Here is a 21758-nt window from a genome sequence, read left to right as displayed (position 1 = left end):
CTGCAGCAGGCCCTGGAAGGCTTGTGAAGGTAGAGGGTAAAATGAATGCAGCAAAATACAGGGATATCCTGAAGGAAAACCTGATGCAGTCTGTAAGATAACTTCAACTTGGGAGAAGAGTTGTTTTCCAGCATGACAATGATCCCAAGCATAAAGCCAAAACTACACAGGACTGGCTTAAGAACAACAAAGTTAATGTTCTGGAGTGGCCAAGTCAGACCGCAATCCAACTGAGAATTTGTGGCTGGACTTGAAAAGGGCTGTTCACTCATGATCCCCATGCAATCTGACAGAACTTGAGCAGTTTTGTAAAGAAGAATGGGGGGAAAATTGCAGTGTCCAGATGTGCAGAGCTGATTGAGACCTATCCACACAGACTCAAGGCTGTAATTGCTGCCAAAAGGTGCATCCACTAAATACTGACTTGAAGGGGCTGTATACTTATGCAATCAATTATTTCATATTTTATATTTGTAATTAATTTAGATCACTTTGTAGAGATCTGTTTTCACTTTGACACAAAAGAGTCTGTTGATCATAGTCACAAAAAGCAAATTAAATCCACTGATTAAATGTTGTAAAACAATAAAACATGGAAACTTCCAATGGGAGTGAACACATTTTATGGATACTGTATAAGACAAGAGACACTGGTAGAGTGCACAGCCAGTGCCTTTTTCCAAAGTGGCAATGCCTAATACCAGAGGACGACTTTTATTTTTTTTAAAAAAGTGGAGGAAGTTTTTGGAAAGATGTAAGAGGAAAGTTTTTTTTTTAAAAAAGTGTTAAGTGCCTGGAATAGCGATTGAGGCTGGTACATCGGGGCATCTAATAGACTCTTGACACATGGATGAAGAAACAATGGAGGGTTATGGGCTGTGTTTGATGGAGTGTTTAGATTGATCACTGAGTAGCTTTACATAGGTTGGCACAACATTGTGGGCTGAAGGGCCCGTACTATGCTACCTTCTATGTTGACTCACAAGCCTCAGGGAAAATAAATCATTTAATCTCTTCATTATAGTTTAAAACAGCATCTTCTAATTCTGGATTCTTTCTGAAGAGTTGAAATGTCTAATACTTGAGGGCATGCATTTAAAGCGAGGTGGGAAATTTTAAAAGACATGTGTAGAGCAAGGTTTTGTTTCATAGAGTGGTAGCTGTCTGAAATGCACTGCCAAGGGTGTGGTGGAGGCAGATAGGAGTCATTTAAGAAGCTCTTCAGCACATGAGTATGTAGACAATGAAGGGATGTGTGCAAGCAGAAGGGTTAAAATGTCATTAGCATAATTAATTCAGCACAACAGCAAAGCTGAAAGGCTTGTTCCTGTGCCATACTATTCCATGTTTTATGGTCTATCTTTTAACTTAGAGCTGGAACAGAGTTAAGAGCTGGAAATGCTTTCTTTCATTCTGTGAGTATTCTGTAATGGAAAAGAGAGCAAATGCCAAGATATGGAGGAGGAAGAACAAACAAGGGAAATATATCAAATAACGAATAAGAAATCTAAAATAATTATCTCGAGACAAGCTCTAGAGAAGATAAAATTTCTGCAAGGGATTGAAAGAGGCACCAACAAACTCAGCTATGTGGAAAGATTCTGCACAAAGCCTACTTAAAAAGTGCAAGATCTCCACCATGCCCTGGGAATCTTCCCATGACCACTCAAAGTGGAGAACCCAGGACCACGTATCAGGAGTGCACACATACCCTGTGCAATTGTTAGAAGGAGCACTCCACCTCAAACTATCCTTGTTCTTGTAGGAATGTTTTCCTCCACCTGGAAGTGTGTATTTTAAAAGTGTCTCCTATTTTGATCTCATTAGTAACTTTAAAACCCGCGATCTGGGAATGACGATCAGTCGTCCTGAGTGACTCAGCTGGTGGGGGAAGATGTTCAAAGCCGTTTCAATCTCACTGCTACAGCCAGAAGTTCCCACCTGCTTCAAAAGGGCCGCAATCATACAAACTGTGTGGTCGTGAATCTTTCAGAGGGTAGGCCTCAAAATCCCCGGCCTTGCCTGCTTTTGGCAACCGAGAAGGAGGTAGAATCATTCGGACAGAGATGGCGCTCAGTACTCGGTGTCGGAGAGCTGATCAGAGCTCAAAGTTTTTGGATGACTCAGAGTCGGATTGTGGTCGGCATGGCAGGGAGAGTTTTTCTTCCTTCTCCCGTCTGCGTGAGATGTGGGACATTTGAGAAACTTTGAACTTTACTGTGCTCACGGACTTCTTCATCAAGTTATGGTATTGTTGCACTGTTGTAACTATATGTTATAATTATGTGGTTTTGTCAGTTTTTTCAGTCTTAGTTTGTCCTGTGTTTTGTGATATCTCACCGGAGGAAATAATGTATCATTTCTTAATGCATGCATTACTAAATGACAATAAAAGAGGACTATGTGTCTTCATAATCATAACCAAGAGCAGGGTGAGCTGCCATAACAATGACCATCCAGTAGCACTCACATCTACGGTGATGAAATACTTCGAGAGGTTGGTTATGGCTAGAATTAAATACCATCTCAGCAAGGACCTGAACCTACTGCAATTTGCTCATCGCCACAATATGTCTGCGGTGGATACGATCTCATAGGCTCTTTACATGGCCTTGGACCACCTGGATACTGTTTATTGACTACAGCTCAGCATTTAACACCATCATTCCTACAGTCCTGATCGAAAAGCGCTGGAGCCTGGGCCCCTGTACCTCCCACTGCAACAGGATTCTCGACTTCCTAACAGGAAGACCCCAATCTGAGCAGACTGGAAATAATATCTCCATCTCGCTGACAGTTAACAGGCACACCTTAGGGATGTGTACTTAGACCACTGCTCTACTCTCTCTACACCCGCGATTGTGTGGCTAGGCATGGCTCAAATGCCATCTATAAATTTGCTGAAGATACAACTAATGTTGGCAGAATTTCAGATGGTGTTGAGAGGGTGTACAGAAGCAAGATTTATCAGCTTGTTGAGTGGTGTCACAACAACAACAACCTTGCACTCATCAGTAAAACCAAAGAACCAATTGTGGACTTCAGAAAGGGTAAGACGAGGAACACATACCAGTCCTCAAAGGGATCAGAAGTGGACAGAGTGAGCAATTCCAAGTTCCAGAGTGTCAATATCTGAGGACCTATCCTGGGCCAACATATCAATGCAGCTACAAAGGCACGATAATGGCTATATTTCATTAGGAGTTTGAGGTTTGGATGCGTTACCAAAGGCACTCACAAATTTCTACAGACGTACCGTGGAGAGCATTTTAACTGGTTTCATCACCGCCTGGTGTAGGGGAGCTACTGGGCAAAGGCCTCAGTGGTATCCAGGACATCTTCGTAGAGCAATGCTTCACAAAGACAGCGTCCATCATCAAGGATCCCCACCATTCAGGACATGCTCTCTTCATACAGTTACCATCCGTAAGGAGGTTACAAAAGCATGAAGCAACACTCATCGATTCAGGAACAGCTTCTTCCCCTCTGCCGTCCAATTTCTGTATGGACGCTGAACCCATAAACACTACCTCACTACTTTTTATTTCTATTTTTACACTACTTATTTAACCATTTCATATATATTGTAATTCATGTTTTTTCTATTATGTATTGCATTGTACTGCTGCAACAAAGACAACAAATTTCACAACAGATGCTGTTGATATTAAACCTGATTCTGATTCCAAAGGACTGCCTCAGAAGGAGCAGCAACAAGATTAAGTTCACTTGTGTAAAAAATATCAGAAATAATTAACCAGGGGAGCTTAATTTACCCCTGTAATGCAAGGCTGCTCCCTGCTGTAATCATTGTAATCAATCCCATAGTACTCAGTGGAATTTTGAAGGAGAGAGGCGCATATCCACAAAGAGGATTTCAGTGAAAAGTCAATTACCACACTAAGCCTTTAAAATCATGACACCCACCCCCCACCTTTGGCTCTTCTAGGGACATCTGAGGTGGTTCAATAATATGGCAGGCATCAGTCAATCCTCAAGGGTGTTGTTGATTGGGGCGGGGGGGGAGGTGTGGAAGGAGTAGTGCGAATGAGCTCCCTATCTGTTAAATGCTCTCAAAGGCATGTGTCTCAAACAGCCTCTGACAACCAAGTCCAGCTCCTGGCCTTCACCCTTGGCCTAGCTACTAGGCCCGACGGAACCATTTCTACAGAAAGAAGAGGGCAAAGGCAGGCTACTGGGACCTTAAAACCAGTTGCTCTGGACAGATGGTGCTCGTCAGCTGTGGTTGGCAGCTCATCTCGGAGAAGAAACGCTAATCTGAAACCTTGGTTACCTTGTGGCTACACCCTCTCATGGGGGAGGCTTCAGGAGTTAACCCTGAGGAAAATTCAAGAGCTGGAGTCACTATGGTAGTCCTACATTGAGTTTGACACTGACTGACAACTCCTGAGACATCACTGGTGGCTAACTGTATCAGTCTCAACTGTTCCTTTAGCTTCATCAGCTGTGTAGGAGAGGGGGAGCCTGCTGCGTGGGCAATGGTTTGCTCTCCATGTCGTGCTGCCATGACTTGCATAAACAGCTAGGATGCCACATCCATGGTCAACCTCACTGGAGTGTCAAAGTTTTCCATTTGTAACTGTGCTGAGTGTTCATCTAGTCAAATTAAATACAAATTTTAAAAAGTGAACTAGCACATCTTTATATTAGCAACGCAGCTTGGTAAATAAGCAGCTATTTCTTGCTGTGATGAGATTTTTGGAAAGAGAACTATTCCCTTATTGCCAAATTATAGCAAAAAATACTTTAAATGATCAAATATCATGCAGTCATAGCAGTGGTGTGGTGATTCTCCACATTTCCCTTTACAGTACTACTGGAACTTCAAAGTTTGGAAAAAAAACACTGAAGAAAAGATTGGATTTGGAGGCAGAGCGATAGAGCACAAAAAACAGGCCCTTCAGCCCACCAAGTCTGTGTCAAACATCCACCACCCATCTGCACTAATCCCACACCATTCTCAATTTATTGTCATTAACTCTCCTCAAATCTTCCACTCCCCTAACTCTCCATCCTCCTCCTTGGTGAATACTGATGAAAAGTATTAATTTAGGATCCCACTCATATCCCCTGGCTGTCAAGAATGCATGTTGCTTCATAAGAGCTCCAAGATGTTCCTACACGTGAAAAGTCTAGAACTAGGTGTCACAGTTTAAAAACAAACAAACAAAAAAAAAACAAAACAGACTTCAGAGATGTAAACCTGGATCCATTTGCACGAAGCATTTTTAACCTTGATGTTACTTCTACCTTCAATTCAAACAAAATACTTTATTATACGCAAGAATAAGACAAACTCCAACATTAGCATGTGACATCCCAGTTTCTAGGCTTCCACAAGATAATTCTGATAATTATACTTAACCCTTCAGTTAACAGATTTTAAAAAAATCAGATCTTTCCTTGATGACTCACTAACACTTGTGCATAATCACTCCATAAGCAGATTGCATAAAACACATGTATAAAATCACTTCTAAGAGCAGATTTGAATACCCCAAAATAAATCACAGTTCTCCAGGGACACCAGACATTTAAAATTAACTCTTGGAATGGTACTTCAAATGAACGTATTGTGCATATATTTAAACACAGATGCATTGTGTTCAATATCATGGGGAGAATTGTTTCCTTGGACTCCATTAACTCCGATTAATACACGTTTGTGAACATTTATATTAACAATGAAATAATTATCAGATTATTTAAGATTGCATGTGGGCATTTAATGCATTTTAACAGCTGCTCGATTCTTACTTGCATTCACTTATGTGGTGTATAGTTTACCAGCATGACCCACAGAGTACATGCTGACCATCAACACCAGTTCCATTTTATTCCCCCCACAGTCGATCAGTTTCCACCACACACCCACATACGAGAGGCAGTATAAAGCAGACAATTACCTGCCAACTTTGGGACGTGGGAAGCATCTGGAGCACCTGGGGAAACCCCACACAGTCAAAGGGCATTGATGTTGGCCGTGGACAGTGTTCTCAGCAGTTCTTTTCAATTTCTGCCTCTCTTATACAGGTACAAGTTCATATTTGAAAGCAGAGGATCAGGTTGGCCTTTCAATTAGATGCAGAAGAACCTGTGGCAACAATACACGGCAGAAAATTCCCGGCCCTACACCTTCAGTTCTACCCTGCAATGAATCTTAGCATGGGACTGAGAACAAATTTTGATGTATAATCACCAAGCTCTGCAGAACATGCACACGTATTCTAATGTGATTGTTTTTGGAGGGAATTTTTAAACAGATATCACTCTCCATACAACACACATCAAAGTTGCTGGTGAATGCAGCAGGCCAGGCAGCATCTCTAGGAAGAGGTGGAGTCGACGTTCAGACCGAGACCCTTCGTCAGGACTGCACCTCTTCCTGGAGATGCTGCCTAGCCTGCTGCGTTCACCAGCAACTTTGATGTGTGTTGCTTGAATTTCCAGCATCTGCAGAATTCCTGTTGTTCACTCTCCATACATTTTTTTAAGATTATGAGGACACTCTTTTATTATCATTTAGAAGTGCATGCATTAAGAAATGATACAATGTTCCTCCAGAGTGATATCACAAAAAAAAAGGACAAACCAAAGACTAACACTGACAAGACCACATAGTTAACATATAGTTACAGCAGAGCAAAACAATACCATAATTTGATAAAGAGCAGACCATGGGCACAGTAAAAAAAAGTCTCAAATTTCCGATTGACTCCCAATAGCAGGCAACAAAAGGGAGAACTCTCCCTGCCATAAACCTCCAGGCACCGACAACTGCCGATGCATTGGAAATACCCGACCACAGCCGACTCTGAGTCCATCTGAAAACGTCGAGCCTCCGACACAGCCTCTCTGAGCACCATCCTCTGCCAAGCGCTTCGACCCTGCCCCGGCTGCTGAGCAACAAGCAAAGCCGAGGACTCGGGGCCTTCTCCTCCGGAGATTCTGGGTCACACAGTAGCAGCAGCAGCGAAGCAGGCATTTCAGAAGTTTCTCCAGATGTTCCTCCATGCTCTCACGTCCGTCTCCATCAAATCAGGATTGTGCATGGCACCCTACTTGACAGATAACAGATATCATTCATCGGATATCACGCCGCCATCTTCTCCTCCTCCTATTTAATAGTCCAATCAAATTATAGCAAAATGTTAATACATCGGAAACATTTGGAGGCTTACCAGACTAATACCTGGGATGGGCCAGTAATCTTTTGAGGAAGATCAGATTGACTAGGTTTATAGCTGTTGGAACTTTAAAAGAGGGCATTTGATTTAAACATGCAAAAATCCCAAAGGGTCTTGACAGGGCTGATACAGAGAGGACATGTCCTCTTATGGGAGAACCTAAAAGGGTTCACAGTTTAAAAAGGGGTCACCAACAGACAAGATGAAAAATATTTTCTCTCACTGGGTTATGAATCATTCAAACTCTCTTCAAAGGGCAGTGAAACAACCTTTGAATGGCTTTAAAGACAGAGGTAGACAGATTGCTAATGAAGATATGAAATGTTGCCACCAGTAGACAGGAACACCAAGATGAAGTTAGTCAGACTTTAAAGGGGAGAGCAGACTCAAGGGGTTGAAAGTACTCATTTCCATGATGTGTATGCTCAAATGTGAAAACTGGCTCATAATTTGCTATTGTCTCATCAACTGAGACCAGATACATTATGCCAATGAACATTTAGAATCGAAGCTCCATCTGCACTCCTTACTGGGTCAGAAGAACTGTGCATTATATCATGACATTTACATCCTATCAGAATGTATCAGAGTAAAAATGTTGGTTAGCTGATCTCAGAGAAATTTTAATCCAGAAATTACATCAATTACATCAGGGGAGGGGAGGAGAAGATGGCGGCGCAACACAGCACGCGCGGCCGCACCGAAATGATATCGTATTTATAAGTAGGTACCGTGCACAATCCTGATTTGATGGAGGCAGACGTGAGAAGCACGGAGGAACATCTGGAGAAACTTCTGAAATGCCCGGTTTGCTGCCGCTGCTACTGTGTGATCGAGAATCTCCGGAGGGGAAGGCCCCAAATCCTCGACTTTGCCTGTTGCCGGGGCCGGGGTCGAAGCACTTGGCAGAGATGGTACTCGGTGTTGGAGGGCTGGTCGGAGGCTTGAGGTTTTCGGACGGACTCAAGAGTCGGCTGTGGTCAGGTGCTTCCAGGGTGCTGCATCGGCAAGTGTGCGGTGCTGGAAGCTCATGGCAGGAAGAGAGTTTCTCTTCCTTCTACTGTCTGCGTGAGATGATGGGACTTTCGAGAGACTTTGAGACTTTTTTTTACCATGCCCGTGGTCTGTTCTTTATCAAATTATGGTATTGCTTTGCCCTGTTGTAACTATATGTTATAATTATGTTGTTTTTGTCAGTTTTTCAGTCTTGGTTTGTCTTCTGTTTCTGTGATATCATTCTGGAAGAACATTGTATCATTTCTTAATGCATGCATTACTAAATGGCAAGAGGACTGCGTGTCCTCATAATCTAATCTAATTCAATTCCATTTTCCTTTTTCCCAGCAAATTGATACTAATAGACAAAGACAGTGATCTGCAGCACAGAAATAGGTCCTTCAGCCCAATTGATCCATGCTAACAAAGGTGCCTACCTGAACTAGTCTCATTTACCACCTGCATTTGGCCAATATCCATCTAAACCTTTCTTATATTATCAAGGGAAGTGATAAAACTACACACAAATATCTCAAACAAGAGGAAATCTGCAGATGCTGGAAATCCAAGCAACACACACAAAATGCTGGGGAAACTCAGCAGGCCAGGCTGCATCTATGGAAAAGAGTACAGTCAACATTTCGGGCCGAAACATCAACTGTACTCTTCCTAGATGCTGCCTGGCCTTCTGAGTTCCTCCAGCATTTTGTGTGTGTTGCACAAAAGAGCTCATGCTGTCACAACTGACTAGGTAACTTCTTCAGTTTTAACTTCCTTCACGCAGAATAGCAGTGAACCCCATTGCAGAGAAAAGTCACTCAAAATTTCAGGAAAAAATCTAACAAGGCTTTACTGGATGATGTTGGAAACGGAAGCAACGTTTTCAGTGCTTTCGTGGCTATCTCAGGATATTCAGCCTTGACTTTGATCCAGAATGCCGGCAGAGATGTTATGTCAAACATACTTTCAGCCCGCCGTCATTTGCAAGCTCGAGGAGTTGATCTTCTTCCCGCGCTGACATGGATGAGGTGTGGGTAATACCCTCGTGTGTGTTCAAGTTCCAACAGTGGGCATGACAGGGAATGAGGAAAGGTGCAGCTGACTCATATCGTTTCGTATCGCCAAATCATATCGTTTCCTCATTTGGGGACCACTCTTAGCACGAAGAGAGACCAATCATGATGCATGCTCTCCCTCTCCCTCTCCCTCTCCCTCTCAAAAAATCGATTTCCAGGATATTGTATATAATTTCCAAGCGTCAGGGAGCCACTATCGATACGCGGGAGACTCCAGGAACTTCCGGGAGAGGTGGGATGTCTGCCATGCCACCAGGCTGTCAGTCTTTTTCCTGTACTCTGGAGAACAGCCCACAGTGGTGGTGTCATCTGAAACTTGCAGATGGAGTTAAGAGTAGAATCTGGCCACGAGTCATGAGTGTAAAAGTACTAAAGAAGGGAGTTTGAGGACGCAATCTCATGGGGCAGCGGTTTTGAGAATAATCACAGTGGATATGGTGCTGCCTGTCCTTCCTGTTTACAACCCATTGATCAGGAAGTCTCAGATCCACGGAGGTGTTGACTCCCCAGACTAGGAGCTTGGAGGTGGGCTTGTTTGGAAATATAGTATTTAAGGTGGGCCTACAGTCATTAAATAGGAATCTGATGTAGGTGTCTTTGTCATCCAGATATTCCAGAAATGAGAGCAGGGCCAGGGAGATGGCATCTGCCAAAGATCTATTTCCATGCTGGGCTAACTGCAGTGAGTCAATATCGTCTGGGAGGTTGGAGCTGATGCGTGCCTTGAAGCACTTCATGATAATGGATGTCACAGAATCATACAAAGGTACAGCACAGAAGCAGGCCCTTCAGCCCATCTAGTCCATGCTAAAACTATTAAAACTGCCTACTCCCATGAACCTGCACTGGGACCGTAGCCCTCCATACCCCTACCACCCATGTACCTATCCAAACTTCTCTTAAACATAGAAATCAAGCTCACACACCCCATTTGTGTGAGCTCTATGTCAGAGACACCAGGTGGTAGTCATTAAGGGACAATATCTCAATTTTCAGAAGCACTGCTATACACGCAACCCACATCCAGTAAGTAATCAGATGGCATCCTGTTCATCCAGGTCTATCTACAAGACCAAGGACACAGAAAACAGATTCATGGGCAGGTTCCCAACCTGGCATCCATAGCATAAAGAGAGGTTGGGAACCCCTTGTTTAGAGAGATATGGGTCAAATGTAGGCAATAGCTCTAGCTTGGAAAGGCACCATTGTCGGCTTGGATGAGTTGGACTGACAGACCTGCTTCATGCCGCATAACTCTATAAATAGCAATGCAAGATCTCCCCTGAATGAATTACAAGACCAAAGTACTAGTCTGCATTGTGCTCCTTGGTTTCTCATGTCAGAGGCAAATGCCTCGTCTCTTCTCCCAAACAAAATTTCCAATGAAGCCCTTGCCAACTGTTATTCCCCAGGTAGCTCTTTGAGTTGTTTCTAGCCATGATTGAGTTACAGTGCAGGCATTGGCCATTCAGTACACTCTGCTTGTATCATGGCTTTTCATAAGAAAGGAGTTACCTACAGGCTGTTTACAAACTAGACTTAATAACCTCTAAAGTAGGCCATTTAACAACTAAAGTGGAACCAGGGCCAAAGTCTGTTATGAACTCCCCAATTCCCTTTCGTGTGGACCAGATTGAGCTTTTACCTGAGGCATTTTGTAAATAAGACACAGTATTTTGGAAACTGAGTCTCAGCTATTTGTTCAGATTCACAAATCTATCAAGATTTATCACATTCCCTGCAGTTTCAGTATACACATTCTGCTTTGAACTTATGATCACACTGTCAAAAGCAAAATACTACAGATGCTGAAAACCTGAAGTCTGATTTTCTAGTTTTATTTCACAATCACACTATTCCCAGTGTTAAAAACAGGGCATACATTACAAATAATCTTACAAGTACCCTTAAGCAGTGTATAAACAGGACACATTTTACAATCAATCAAACTGTTACCAATCACTTGAACAGCATTAAGTACTGTCTTCCTGTCCCTACTGAACTTGCTATTCCTTTCAGTTGGAACAACATTCTGAACAAATTGGACATTGCTGATAAAAATACTGCACTGAGTTTTTGGAATTACTCTATCAGCTGCCTTAGTGTTACTTAGGATTGCCCGATAGCCTGATATCTCAGAGCTATTACAAACATAGAATATGTTTTTGAAAATCATAACAACTCTAGTGATATAATCACAAGCTTCAATCATCACAGCAAAAGTTGTACACAGAATGAGGATTAGTCTCAGTCACTGCTGGATATTTCGAACCAAAGGGAGGCGTATAGCTGATCTCTCTGTGTCCTGCTCACTGTATTAACAAACAGTTGTGTTGGTGTATAGATAACCACACCCTCTCCTGGTCACTGTATTAACATATAGTGTGTTGGTGTATAGATAACCACACTCTCTCCTGGGCACTGTATTGACGGACGATGTGTTGCTGTACAATTGATCTCACCTCCTGGTCACAGTATTAACAGTTGGTATATAGTTAATCTTGCCTTCTTAATGGATGATGTGTTGGTGTACAGATGATCTCACTGTGTCCTGTTCTCTGTATTAACAGACGATGTGTTGGTGTACAGGTAGTCACACTGTCTCCCATTCATTGTATTCACAGACAATGTGTTGGTGTACAGATGATCACACTGTGTCCTGGTCTCTGTATTCACAGACAATGTGTTTGTGTACAGATGATCACACTGTGTCCTGGTCTCTGTATTCACAGACGATGTGTTTGTGTACAGATGATCACACTGTGTCCTGGTCTCTGTATTCACAGACGATGTGTTTGTGTACAGATGATCACACTGTGTCCTGGTCTCTGTATTCACAGACGATGTGTTTGTGTACAGATGATCACACTGTGTCCTGGTCTCTGTATTCACAGACGATGTGTTTGTGTACAGACGATCACAGTGTGTCCTGGTCTCTGTATTCACAGACGATGTGTTTGTGTACAGATGATCACACTGTGTCCTGGTCTCTGTATTCACAGACGATATGTTGGTGTACAGATGATCACACTGTGTCCTGGTCTCTGTATTCACAGACGATGTGTTGGTGTACAGATGATCACACTGTGTCCTGGTCTCTGTATTCACAGACGATATGTTGGTGTACAGATGATCTCACTGTGTCCTGGTCTCTGTATTCACAGACGATGTGTTTGTGTACAGATGATCACACTGTGTCCCGGTCTCTGTATTCACAGACGATGTGTTTGTGTACAGATGATCACACTGTGTCCTGGTCTCTGTATTCACAGACGATATGTTTGTGTACAGATGATCACACTGTGTTTCGGTCTCTGTATTCACAGACGATATGTTGGTGTACAGATGATCACACTGTGTCCCAGTCTCTGTATTCACAGACGATGTGTTGGTGTACAGGTGATCTCACTGTGTCCTGGTCTCTGTATTCACAGACGATGTGCTGGTGTACAGATGATCACACTGTGTCCTGGTCTCTGTATTCACAGACGATGTGTTTGTGTACAGATGATCACACTGTGTCCTGGTCTCTGTATTCACAGACGATGTGTTTGTGTACAGATGATCACACTGTGTCCTGGTCTCTGTATTCACAGACGATATGTTGGTGTACAGATGATCACACTGTGTCCTGGTCTCTGTATTCACAGACGATGTGTTGGTGTACAGGTGATCTCACTGTGTCCTGGTCTCTGTATTCACAGACGATGTGTTGGTGTACAGATGATCACACTGTGTCCTATTCTCTGTATTCACAGTTGTACAGTTGATCCAACCACCTTCTGATTGCTTTGTGAGCTGATAAACAGATTCCAGGATTGTATGGAATCGATCTTCCTGCTTGCAGTCACTGTAATAAACAGACAGTACGTGATCACACTCCTCTCTTTGTATGACTGCATAAATTTAAAAAGACTGCATTTGTATAAAAAAGCCAACACTGATGCCAATGACTGTGACACATGCTGCAGCTTAGAATCAGATGTAATCACTTTTATTTTTAAACTTCATAAACAACAGGCTCAGATTTCAAAGATGGCCATCTTAACTAACAACTTTAAAATAGTCTTCATTAATTTGTTATTTGATATACACATGAAATTGTTCTCTAAAGGACTGTAGAAACCCCTCCAGCTCAAGGCTTTAATACAGGAGATGGTGCATTGCAAGTCACTGAACTGATCATTATGCCCACTCTAACCGTTCTATTTTTTTCAGAGTTTAAAATAGGTGCCACTGAGAAGTTGCCTTGGGACATGGCCAACTCGTCCCCTGCACAGCTGTTTCACCTAGTCTGCTCACTCAACTGCCCGTGTGTTGTAGGGCCGCAGCTTGCTAGCAGATCTGTTGGAGGATGAGGAGGTGGGCCACAGAGACAGAGAGGAAGGGAATGGAGGTGGAGAAGCAGGAAGGTGCAACCAAGAGCCAAGAGTCAAAGGCTTCTTCCGAGAGGGTGTCCATGGACCTTCTCCGCCATAGGATTGGCAGGTATAGTATAAGTTGTAATAGTCACTTTGCTCGGCAAGCAACAGCTCTGTGAGGCAGATGGGGGGGCAGGGGAAGTGTCTTCTGGACATGGTTCACTTCTTCGGATCTTCTAGACCTTCTGTGGAATGACGAGCTCTGTGAATCAAAGCCCTCTGATCCAACCAGCAAGTCAATGCCACCTTAAGCTAGGGGATTGATATTGGGGGAGGGGAACTGTGCCAAATTGAAGTAATCAGAACTTCAGAGTCAGCAGTTTATGAGATTTTTGAGCAGTCAGGACTCATGGACACTTAACTCTGGAGCATCCGTGTGGCATTGTACCAGAGGGGGTTGATTGACAACTAACCGCAGAGTTTGTTTACTCATAGTAGTTACCCCCAAAATTAGAACAGAATGAATTTTAACATAAATGGAAGCAGGAGTAAGCCATTCCGGCCAAGCTACAGCAGAAAACAAGTACTGAGCTGCCGAGTCCTTCCAGCAGTCTGCTCGTCGCTCCTGGTCCCATCATCTGCAGTTTGTGGTCCACACTGCTTCACCTTTCGCACAGAGACACCAGGCCAACAATTAACCTGGTTCATCTTAGCTGAACATCCTTTTTGGGTAGGAACAGGCACAGACCCTTCCAAATTACCATCCGTCCAAACAAGATGGGAATATCTGTATTGGTGATGGGATGAGGACAACGGGTGAAGGTGTGTCCTTTGGAAGGATATCTATCCCATTATAACTTCAGGAGATTAGTAAGGAATTTGTTGTTTTCAAGAAAGGCCTCGAACAAAGGAGGTAGTGTTGGGATGGTTCAATGTTTGTATGTAAAAAGTTTCACCACCGAAACAGAGGATTTGAAGATTTAAAACAAAAAACAGAAAATATTGGAAATACTCAGCACGACAGGCCACAGCTGTGGGAAGAGGAACAAAATTAAAGTTTCAGATCAAAGACTCTTCATCAGAACTAGGAAGGAGACAAATGAAGTGTTAAACAGGGAGAATGGGAGAGGGGGGAATGTCTCCGATAAGACTGTCTGATCTGCCTTCTGCTGCAGAAGGTTTTAGATTATGAGGACACGCAGTCCTCGTTTATTGTCATTTAGTAATGCATGCAGTAAGAAATGATACAATGTTCCTCCAGTAGATATCACAGAAACATATCACAGACCAAGACTAAAAAACTGACAAAAACCGCATAATTACAACATATAGTTACAACAGTGCAAAACAATACTGTAATTTGATAAAGAACAGACCATGGGCACGGTAAAAGAAGTGTCAAGGTCTCGAAAGTCCCATCATCTCACGCAGACGGTAGAAGTAGGAAGAAAACTCTCCCTGCCATGAACCTCCAGCGCTGCAAACTTGCCGATGCAGCACCCCGGAAGCACCCGACTCTGAGTCCGTCCGAAAACTTCGAGCCTCTGACCAGCCCTCCGACACCGAGCACCATTTCTGCCGAGCGCTTTGACCCCAGCCCTGGCAGCCAGCAACAGGCAAGGCTGAGGATTCGGGGCCTTCCCCCCCCCTCCCCACTGAGATTCTCGCACAGTAGCAGCGGCAGCGAAGCGGGCATTTCAGAAATTTCTCCAGGTATTCCTCCACGCTTCTCACATCTGTCTCCATCAAATCAGGATTGTGCACGGCATCCTACTTCACAGATACCGATATCATTCATCAGAGAGGCCGCCAGTTTCTCCTCCCCCAGGGAATGCAGTGGGAAGACACACATGAGAACATTTTACAGGTACAGTATGTATTCTCTATACAGAGAAAATCAAGTTGAGTTTATGCACGAGTACATGTATGCCCAGGTGCAATAGCAATGCAGCATCACAGACGCATATAATCATACAGGGACCATTCACAAAAAACACAGTAAATTAAACACAACTTTTACAAGAAAACAACACTAAAGTCATTTTAGTGCAAAATGGTCAGTCATCATAGCGTTGCTAGACTGTAATGATTAGGGGTTTTGCTGGTTGGTTGAAGAGCTAAATGATTGAAGAGATGTAACTGCTCCTGAACCTTATTAACATTGCCAGCGTTTATTTGTCCATTCCTATCTGCCACTGAACAGAAGAAGTTATGAGTCAACCAAGTTGGGAGATTAAACATGATAGATTACCTAGCAACACACACAAAATGCTGGAGGAACTCAGCAGGCTAGGCAGCATCGATGGAAAAAAGAACATTTGAGGCTTTGGGCCGAGACCCTTTATCAGGACTGGAGAAAAAAAGATGAGTAGATTTAAAAGGTGGGGGGAGGAGAGAGAGAAGCACCAGGTGAAAGGTGAAAGGTGAAAGCAGGAGGGGGAGGGGTGAAGTAAAGAGCTCGGAAGGTGATTGGTGAAAGAGATACAGGAGTGGAGAAGGGGAAGTCCAATAGGAGAGAACAGAAGGCCATGGAAGAAAGAAAAGGGGAAGAAGCACCAGAGGGAGGTGATAGACAGGTAAGGAGATAAGGTGAGGGAGGGAAAAGGGAATAGTGAAGGAGAGGGGTGGGGGCATTACCGGAAGTTCGAGAAATCAATGTTCATGCCATCAGTTGGAGGCTACCCAGACAGAATATAAGGAGTTGTTCCCTTAATGTGAGTGTGGCCTCATCATGACAGTAGAGGCCATGGACAGACACATTGTAATGGGAATGAGAAGTGGAATTGAAATGGGTGGCCACTGGGAGATCCCACTTCTGGCAGAATGAGCGTAGGTGCTCGGCAAAGTCTCCCAATCTACGTTGGGTCTCACTGATGTACAGAAGGCCACACTGGGAGCACCAAACACAGGATATGACTAAAAGATGAAGTCTTGCCTCACCTGGAAGGACTGTTTGGGACCCTGAATGATAGTGAGGGAGGAGGTGTAGGGGCAGGGTAGAACTTGCTTGCTTGCAAGGATAAGTACCACAAGGAAGATCAGTGGGGAGGGACAAATGGACAAGGTTGTGGTGTAGGGAGCGATCCCTGCAGAAAGCAGGAAGAGTTGGGGGGGGGGGGATGATGTGCTTGGTGGTGGGATCCCGTTGGAGATGGGGGGAAGTTGCAGAGAATTATGTGCTGGATGCAGAGGCTGGTGGTGTGGTAGGTGAGGACAAAAGGAACCCTATCTTTGGTAGGGTGGCAGGAGGTTGAGGGTGAGGGCAGACATGCGCAAAAAGGAAGAGATGTGGTTGAGGGCAGTGTTGATGGCGGAGGAAGGGAAGCTCATTTCTTTCAAAAAGGAGGACATCTCCCTCATTCTGGAATGAAAAAGCCTTGTCCTGAGAGCAGAGACAGAGGAATTGAGAGAAGGGGATGGTGTTTTTACAAGTAACTGGGTGGGAAGAGGTGTAATCTGGGTAGCTGTGAGAGTCTGTGGGTTTATAATAGACATCAGTAGATAAGCTGTCTCCAGAAATAAAGACAGAGAGATCGAGAAAGGGGAGGGAGGTGTCAGAAATAGACCAGGTAAGTTTGAGTACAGAGTGGAAGTTGGAGGCAAAGTTGATGAAGTCGACGAGTTCGGCATGGGTGCAGGAAGCAGCACCAATGCAGTCGTCGATGTAATGAGGGAAAAGTGGGGGACAGACACCGGTACATGCTTAACATGGACTATTCCACGTAACAGAACTTCCAGTAATATGTCCCCCTTTCCCCCCCTCTCAATTATCTCCTTGCCTGCCCATCGCCTCCCTCTGGTGCTTCTCCCCACCCCTTATCTTTTTTCCATGATCTTCTGTTCTCTATCAGACTCCCCCTTCTCCAGCCCTGTACCAATCAACTTTCCAGCTCTTTACTTCATCCCTCCCCCTCCAGGTTTCACCTATCACCTTGTGTTTCTCTGTCCCCTCCCCCCACCTTTTAAATCTACTCCTCATCTTTTTTTCTCCAGTACTGCCGAAGGGTCTCGGCTCAGAAAGTCGACTGTATACTTTTTCCACAGATGCTGCCTGGCCTGCTGAGTTCCTCCAGCATTTTGTTTGTGTTGCTTTCATTTCCAGTATCTGCAGATTTCTTTCATTTATGATAGATTACCTTCCTTGAAAGTCGATGAAAACCAGTTGGGATTTACAACAAACCAGTAGTGACTATTATTGAGATCTGCATTTTTATTTTCTTTTAATTCCAAGCCCTTATTTATTTGAAGTTGAATTCTGCAGCTGCAAATATGGGTTCCAAGCTCATGGCTTTGGTTCAATGGTCTGGACTTTGATATTACTTGACCACGGTTCCTTAGATAAGACCGAATCAAAACAAAACAAAGATACCTTTATTGAGCAATCTGTAGACACCAAGAGACTGCAGATACTGGAATCTTAAGCAACAAACTTGCTTCCTGATACAAGGTTTCAAACTGAAACATATACAGTTCCTTTCACCACCCCCATCCCCAAAGATGTTGCCTGATTCACTGAGTTCCTCCAGCAGATTGTTTGTTGCTATTTAAGAAAGGAAAAGGGAACAGTATAGAAAGTCTTACAACGCCTGCCAGATGGAAGAAGTTCAAACAGATGATTTCATGGGTGTGTATTGTCCTTACAAATGCTTGTAGCTTTCCATATGCAGTGAGAACTGTTGGTGTCCTCCAGGGCTGGGAGCTGCATCCCGATGTTCTTCTGTGCGCTAGAGACGACCCGCTGAAGTGCTTTCCTATCAGCTGCTGTACAACTGAGATACCATACAGAGATGCAGTATGATAAGATGCTCTCTATGAAGCAGTGGTAAAAGATCACCAGCATCTGTTCAGGTCGACCAACTTTCTTCAGCGTCCTGAGGAAAAACAAGTGTTGTTGTGCTTTCTTAACTATTGTTGTGGTGTTAGTGGACCATGTAAGTTCTTCTGAGATGTGTATTCCCAGAAACCTGAAGCTGGACACTCTCCACTATAGTCAGTCATACTTTCTCAATCCCGGGGGAAATTGGTTTTCGTTACAGTTGCACCATAAATAATAAATAGTAATAGAACCATAAATAGTTAAATAGTAGTATGTAAATTTGCCAGTAAATTATGAAATAAGTCCAGGATCAGCCTATTGGCTCAGGATGTCTGACCCTCCAAGGGAGGAGTTGTAAAGTTTGATGGCCACAGGCAGGAATGACTTCCTATGACGCTCAGTGCTGCATCTCAGTGGAATGAGTCTCCGGCTGAATGTACTCCTGTGCCCACCCAGTACATTATGTAGTGGATGGGAGACATTGACCAAGATGGCATGCAACTTAGACAGCATCCTCTTTTCAGACACCACCGTCAGAGAGTCCAGTTCCATCCCCACAACATCACTGGCCTTACGGATGAGTTTGTTGATTCTGTTGGTGTCTGCTACCCTCAGCCTGCTGCCCCAGCACACAACAGCAAACATGATAGCACTGGCCACCACAGACTCTTAGAACATCCTCAGCATCGTCCGGCAGATATTAAAGGACCTCAGTCTCCTCAGGAAATAGAGACGGCTCTGACCCTTCTTGTAGACAGCCTCAGTGTTCTTTGACCAGTCCAGTTTATTGTCAATTCGTATCTCCAGGTATTTGTAATCCTCCACCATGTCCACACTGACCCCCTGGATGGAAACAGGGGTCACCAGTACCTTAGCTCTCCTCAGGTCTACCACCAGCTCCTTAGTCTTTTTCATATTAAGCTGCAGATAGTTCTGCTCACACCATGTGACAAAGTTTCCGACCATAGCCCTGTACTCAGCCTCGTCTCCCTTGCTGATGCATCCAACTATGGCAGAGTCATCGGAAAACTATGTCTCCGTTAATGTAGACTGGAGCGTACTCGTCATCCCGTGACTTTCCAAAGTTGATAATTAGCTCTTTAGTCTTTGCTGTATTAAGAGACAGGTTGTTCTCTGAGCACCAGCTCACTAAGTTCTGTACCTCCGCTCTGTATGCTGATTTGCTGATGGATTGATGCTGGATCTGGAGAGGGAGAATTTCTGGAAAGCCTCTGAGATGGCTTTTTGGAGCAGCTTGTGATTGAGCCTACTAGGGGATCGGCAATTCTGGATTGGGTACCACGCACAAATTGCTGGAGGAACTCAGGAGGCCAGACAGCATCTATGCAAAGGAGTATAGTAGATGTTTTTAAAAACGCAAACAACAGAAATTCTGCAGATGCTGGAAATTCAAGCAACACACAAAAAAGTTGCTGGTGAACGCAGCAGGCCTGGCAGCATCTCTAGGAAGAGGTGCAGTCGACATTTCAGGCCGAGACCCTTCGTCAGGACTAACTGAAGGAAGAGTGAGTAAGGGATTTGAAAATTGGAGGGGGAGGGGGAGATCCAAAATGATAGGAGAAGACAGGAGGGGGAGGGATGGAGCCAAGAGCTGGACAGGTGATAGGCAAAAGGGATACGAGACAGAGTCTCCCTTTTTTAAAGAAAGGGGCTTCCCTTCCTCCACTATCAACTCTGCTCTTAAACGTATCTCCCCCATTTCACGTACATCTGCTCTCACTCCATCCTCCTGCCACCCCACTAGGAATAGGGTTCCCCTGGTCCTCATCTACCACCCCACCAGCTTCCGGGTCCAACATATTATTCTCCGTAACTTCCGCCACCTCCGACGGGATCCCACCACTAAGCACATCTTTCCCTCCCGTTCCCCCCTGCATTCTGCAGGGATCGCTCCCTACGCGACTCCCTTGTCCATTCGTCCCCCCCATCCCTCCCCACTGATCTCCCTCCTGGCACTTATCCGTGTAAGCGGAACAAGTGCTACACATGCCCTTACACTTCATCCCTTACCGCCATTCAGGGCCTCAAACAGTCCTTCCAGGTGAGGCAACGCTTCACCTGTGAGTCGGCTGGGGTGATATACTGCATCCGGTGCTCCCGATGTGGCCTTTTATATATTGGCGAGACCCGACGCAGACTGGGAGACCGTTTTGCTGAACACCTACGCTCTGTCCGCCAGAGAAAGCAGGATCTCCCAGTGGCCACACATTTTAATTCCACATCCCATTCCCATTCTGACATGTCTATCCACGGCCTCCTCGACTGTAAAGATGAAGCCACACTCAGGTTGGAGGAACAACACCTTATATTCCGTCTGGGTAGCCTCCAACCTGATGGCATGAACATTGACTTCTCTAACTTCCGCTAGGCCCCACCTCCCCCTCGTACCCCATCTGTTACTTATTTTTATACACACATTCTTTCTCTCACTCTCCTTTTTCTCCCTCTGTCCCTCTGACTATACCCCTTGCCCATCCTCTGGATCCCCCCCCTTGTCTTTCTTCCCAGACCTCCTGTCCCATGATCCTCTCATATCCCCTTTGCCAATCACCTGTCCAGCTCTTGGCTCTATCCCTCCCCCTCCTGTCTTCTCCTATCATTTTGGATCTCCCCCTCCCCCTCCAACTTTCAAATCCCTTACTCACTCTTACTTCAGTTAGTCCTGACGAAGGGTCTCGACCTGAAACGTCGACTGTACCTCTTCCTAGAGATGCTGCCTGGCCTGCTGCGTTCACCAGCAACTTTGATGTGTGTTGGTCGATGTTTTGGACTGAGAACCTTCAGCGGGACTCGGCCCGAAACATCAACCGTACTCTTTTCCATAGAGGCTGCATGCTGTGTGTTGCTTGGATTTCCGGCATCTGCAGATTTTCTCTTGTTTGTGATTCCGGATTGGGTGTTGTGTAATGAACCGGATATGATGAGGGAGCTTATGATGAAGGAGGACATAAATAATCTTCCAGAAATAAGGAGGACATAAATAATCTTCCAGAAATAGTAGGGGACAGAGGGTCCAGTGAGATGGAGGAACTGAGCGAAATACATGTTAGTAGGGAAGTGGTGTTAGGTAAATTGAAGGGATTAAAGGCAGATAAATCCCCAGGGCCAGATGGTCTGCATCCCAGAGTGCTTAAGGAAGTAGCCCAAGAAATAGTGGATGCATTAGTGATAATTTTTCAAAACTCGTTAGATTCTGGACTAGTTCCTGAGGATTGGAGGGTGGCTAATGTAACCCGACTTTTTAAAAAAGGAGGGAGAGAGAAACCGGGGAATTATAGAC

At 44.4% G+C, this 21758-nt stretch overlaps 1 protein-coding gene across 1 annotated transcript in view; it reads left to right on the top strand.

Annotated features, from left to right (window-relative positions):
* The first annotated feature begins 13550 nt into the window (after nt 1-13550).
* The window catches only part of LOC134345471 (single-pass membrane and coiled-coil domain-containing protein 1-like), a 42191-nt gene continuing 33983 nt past the window's right edge, over nt 13551-21758 (top strand). The window contains exon 1 of the mRNA XM_063046176.1: nt 13551-13768. Within this exon, the coding sequence (XP_062902246.1) occupies nt 13635-13768 (134 nt within the window). The 5' untranslated portion in view covers nt 13551-13634. The remainder of the gene's footprint in view (nt 13769-21758) is intronic.

This window comes from Mobula hypostoma, chromosome 4, assembly GCF_963921235.1.
Source record: "Mobula hypostoma chromosome 4, sMobHyp1.1, whole genome shotgun sequence".
NCBI lineage: Eukaryota > Metazoa > Chordata > Chondrichthyes > Myliobatiformes > Myliobatidae > Mobula > Mobula hypostoma.
Note: the sequence above shows the minus strand (reverse complement) of the source record. Positions and strands in the feature narration are given on the sequence as shown.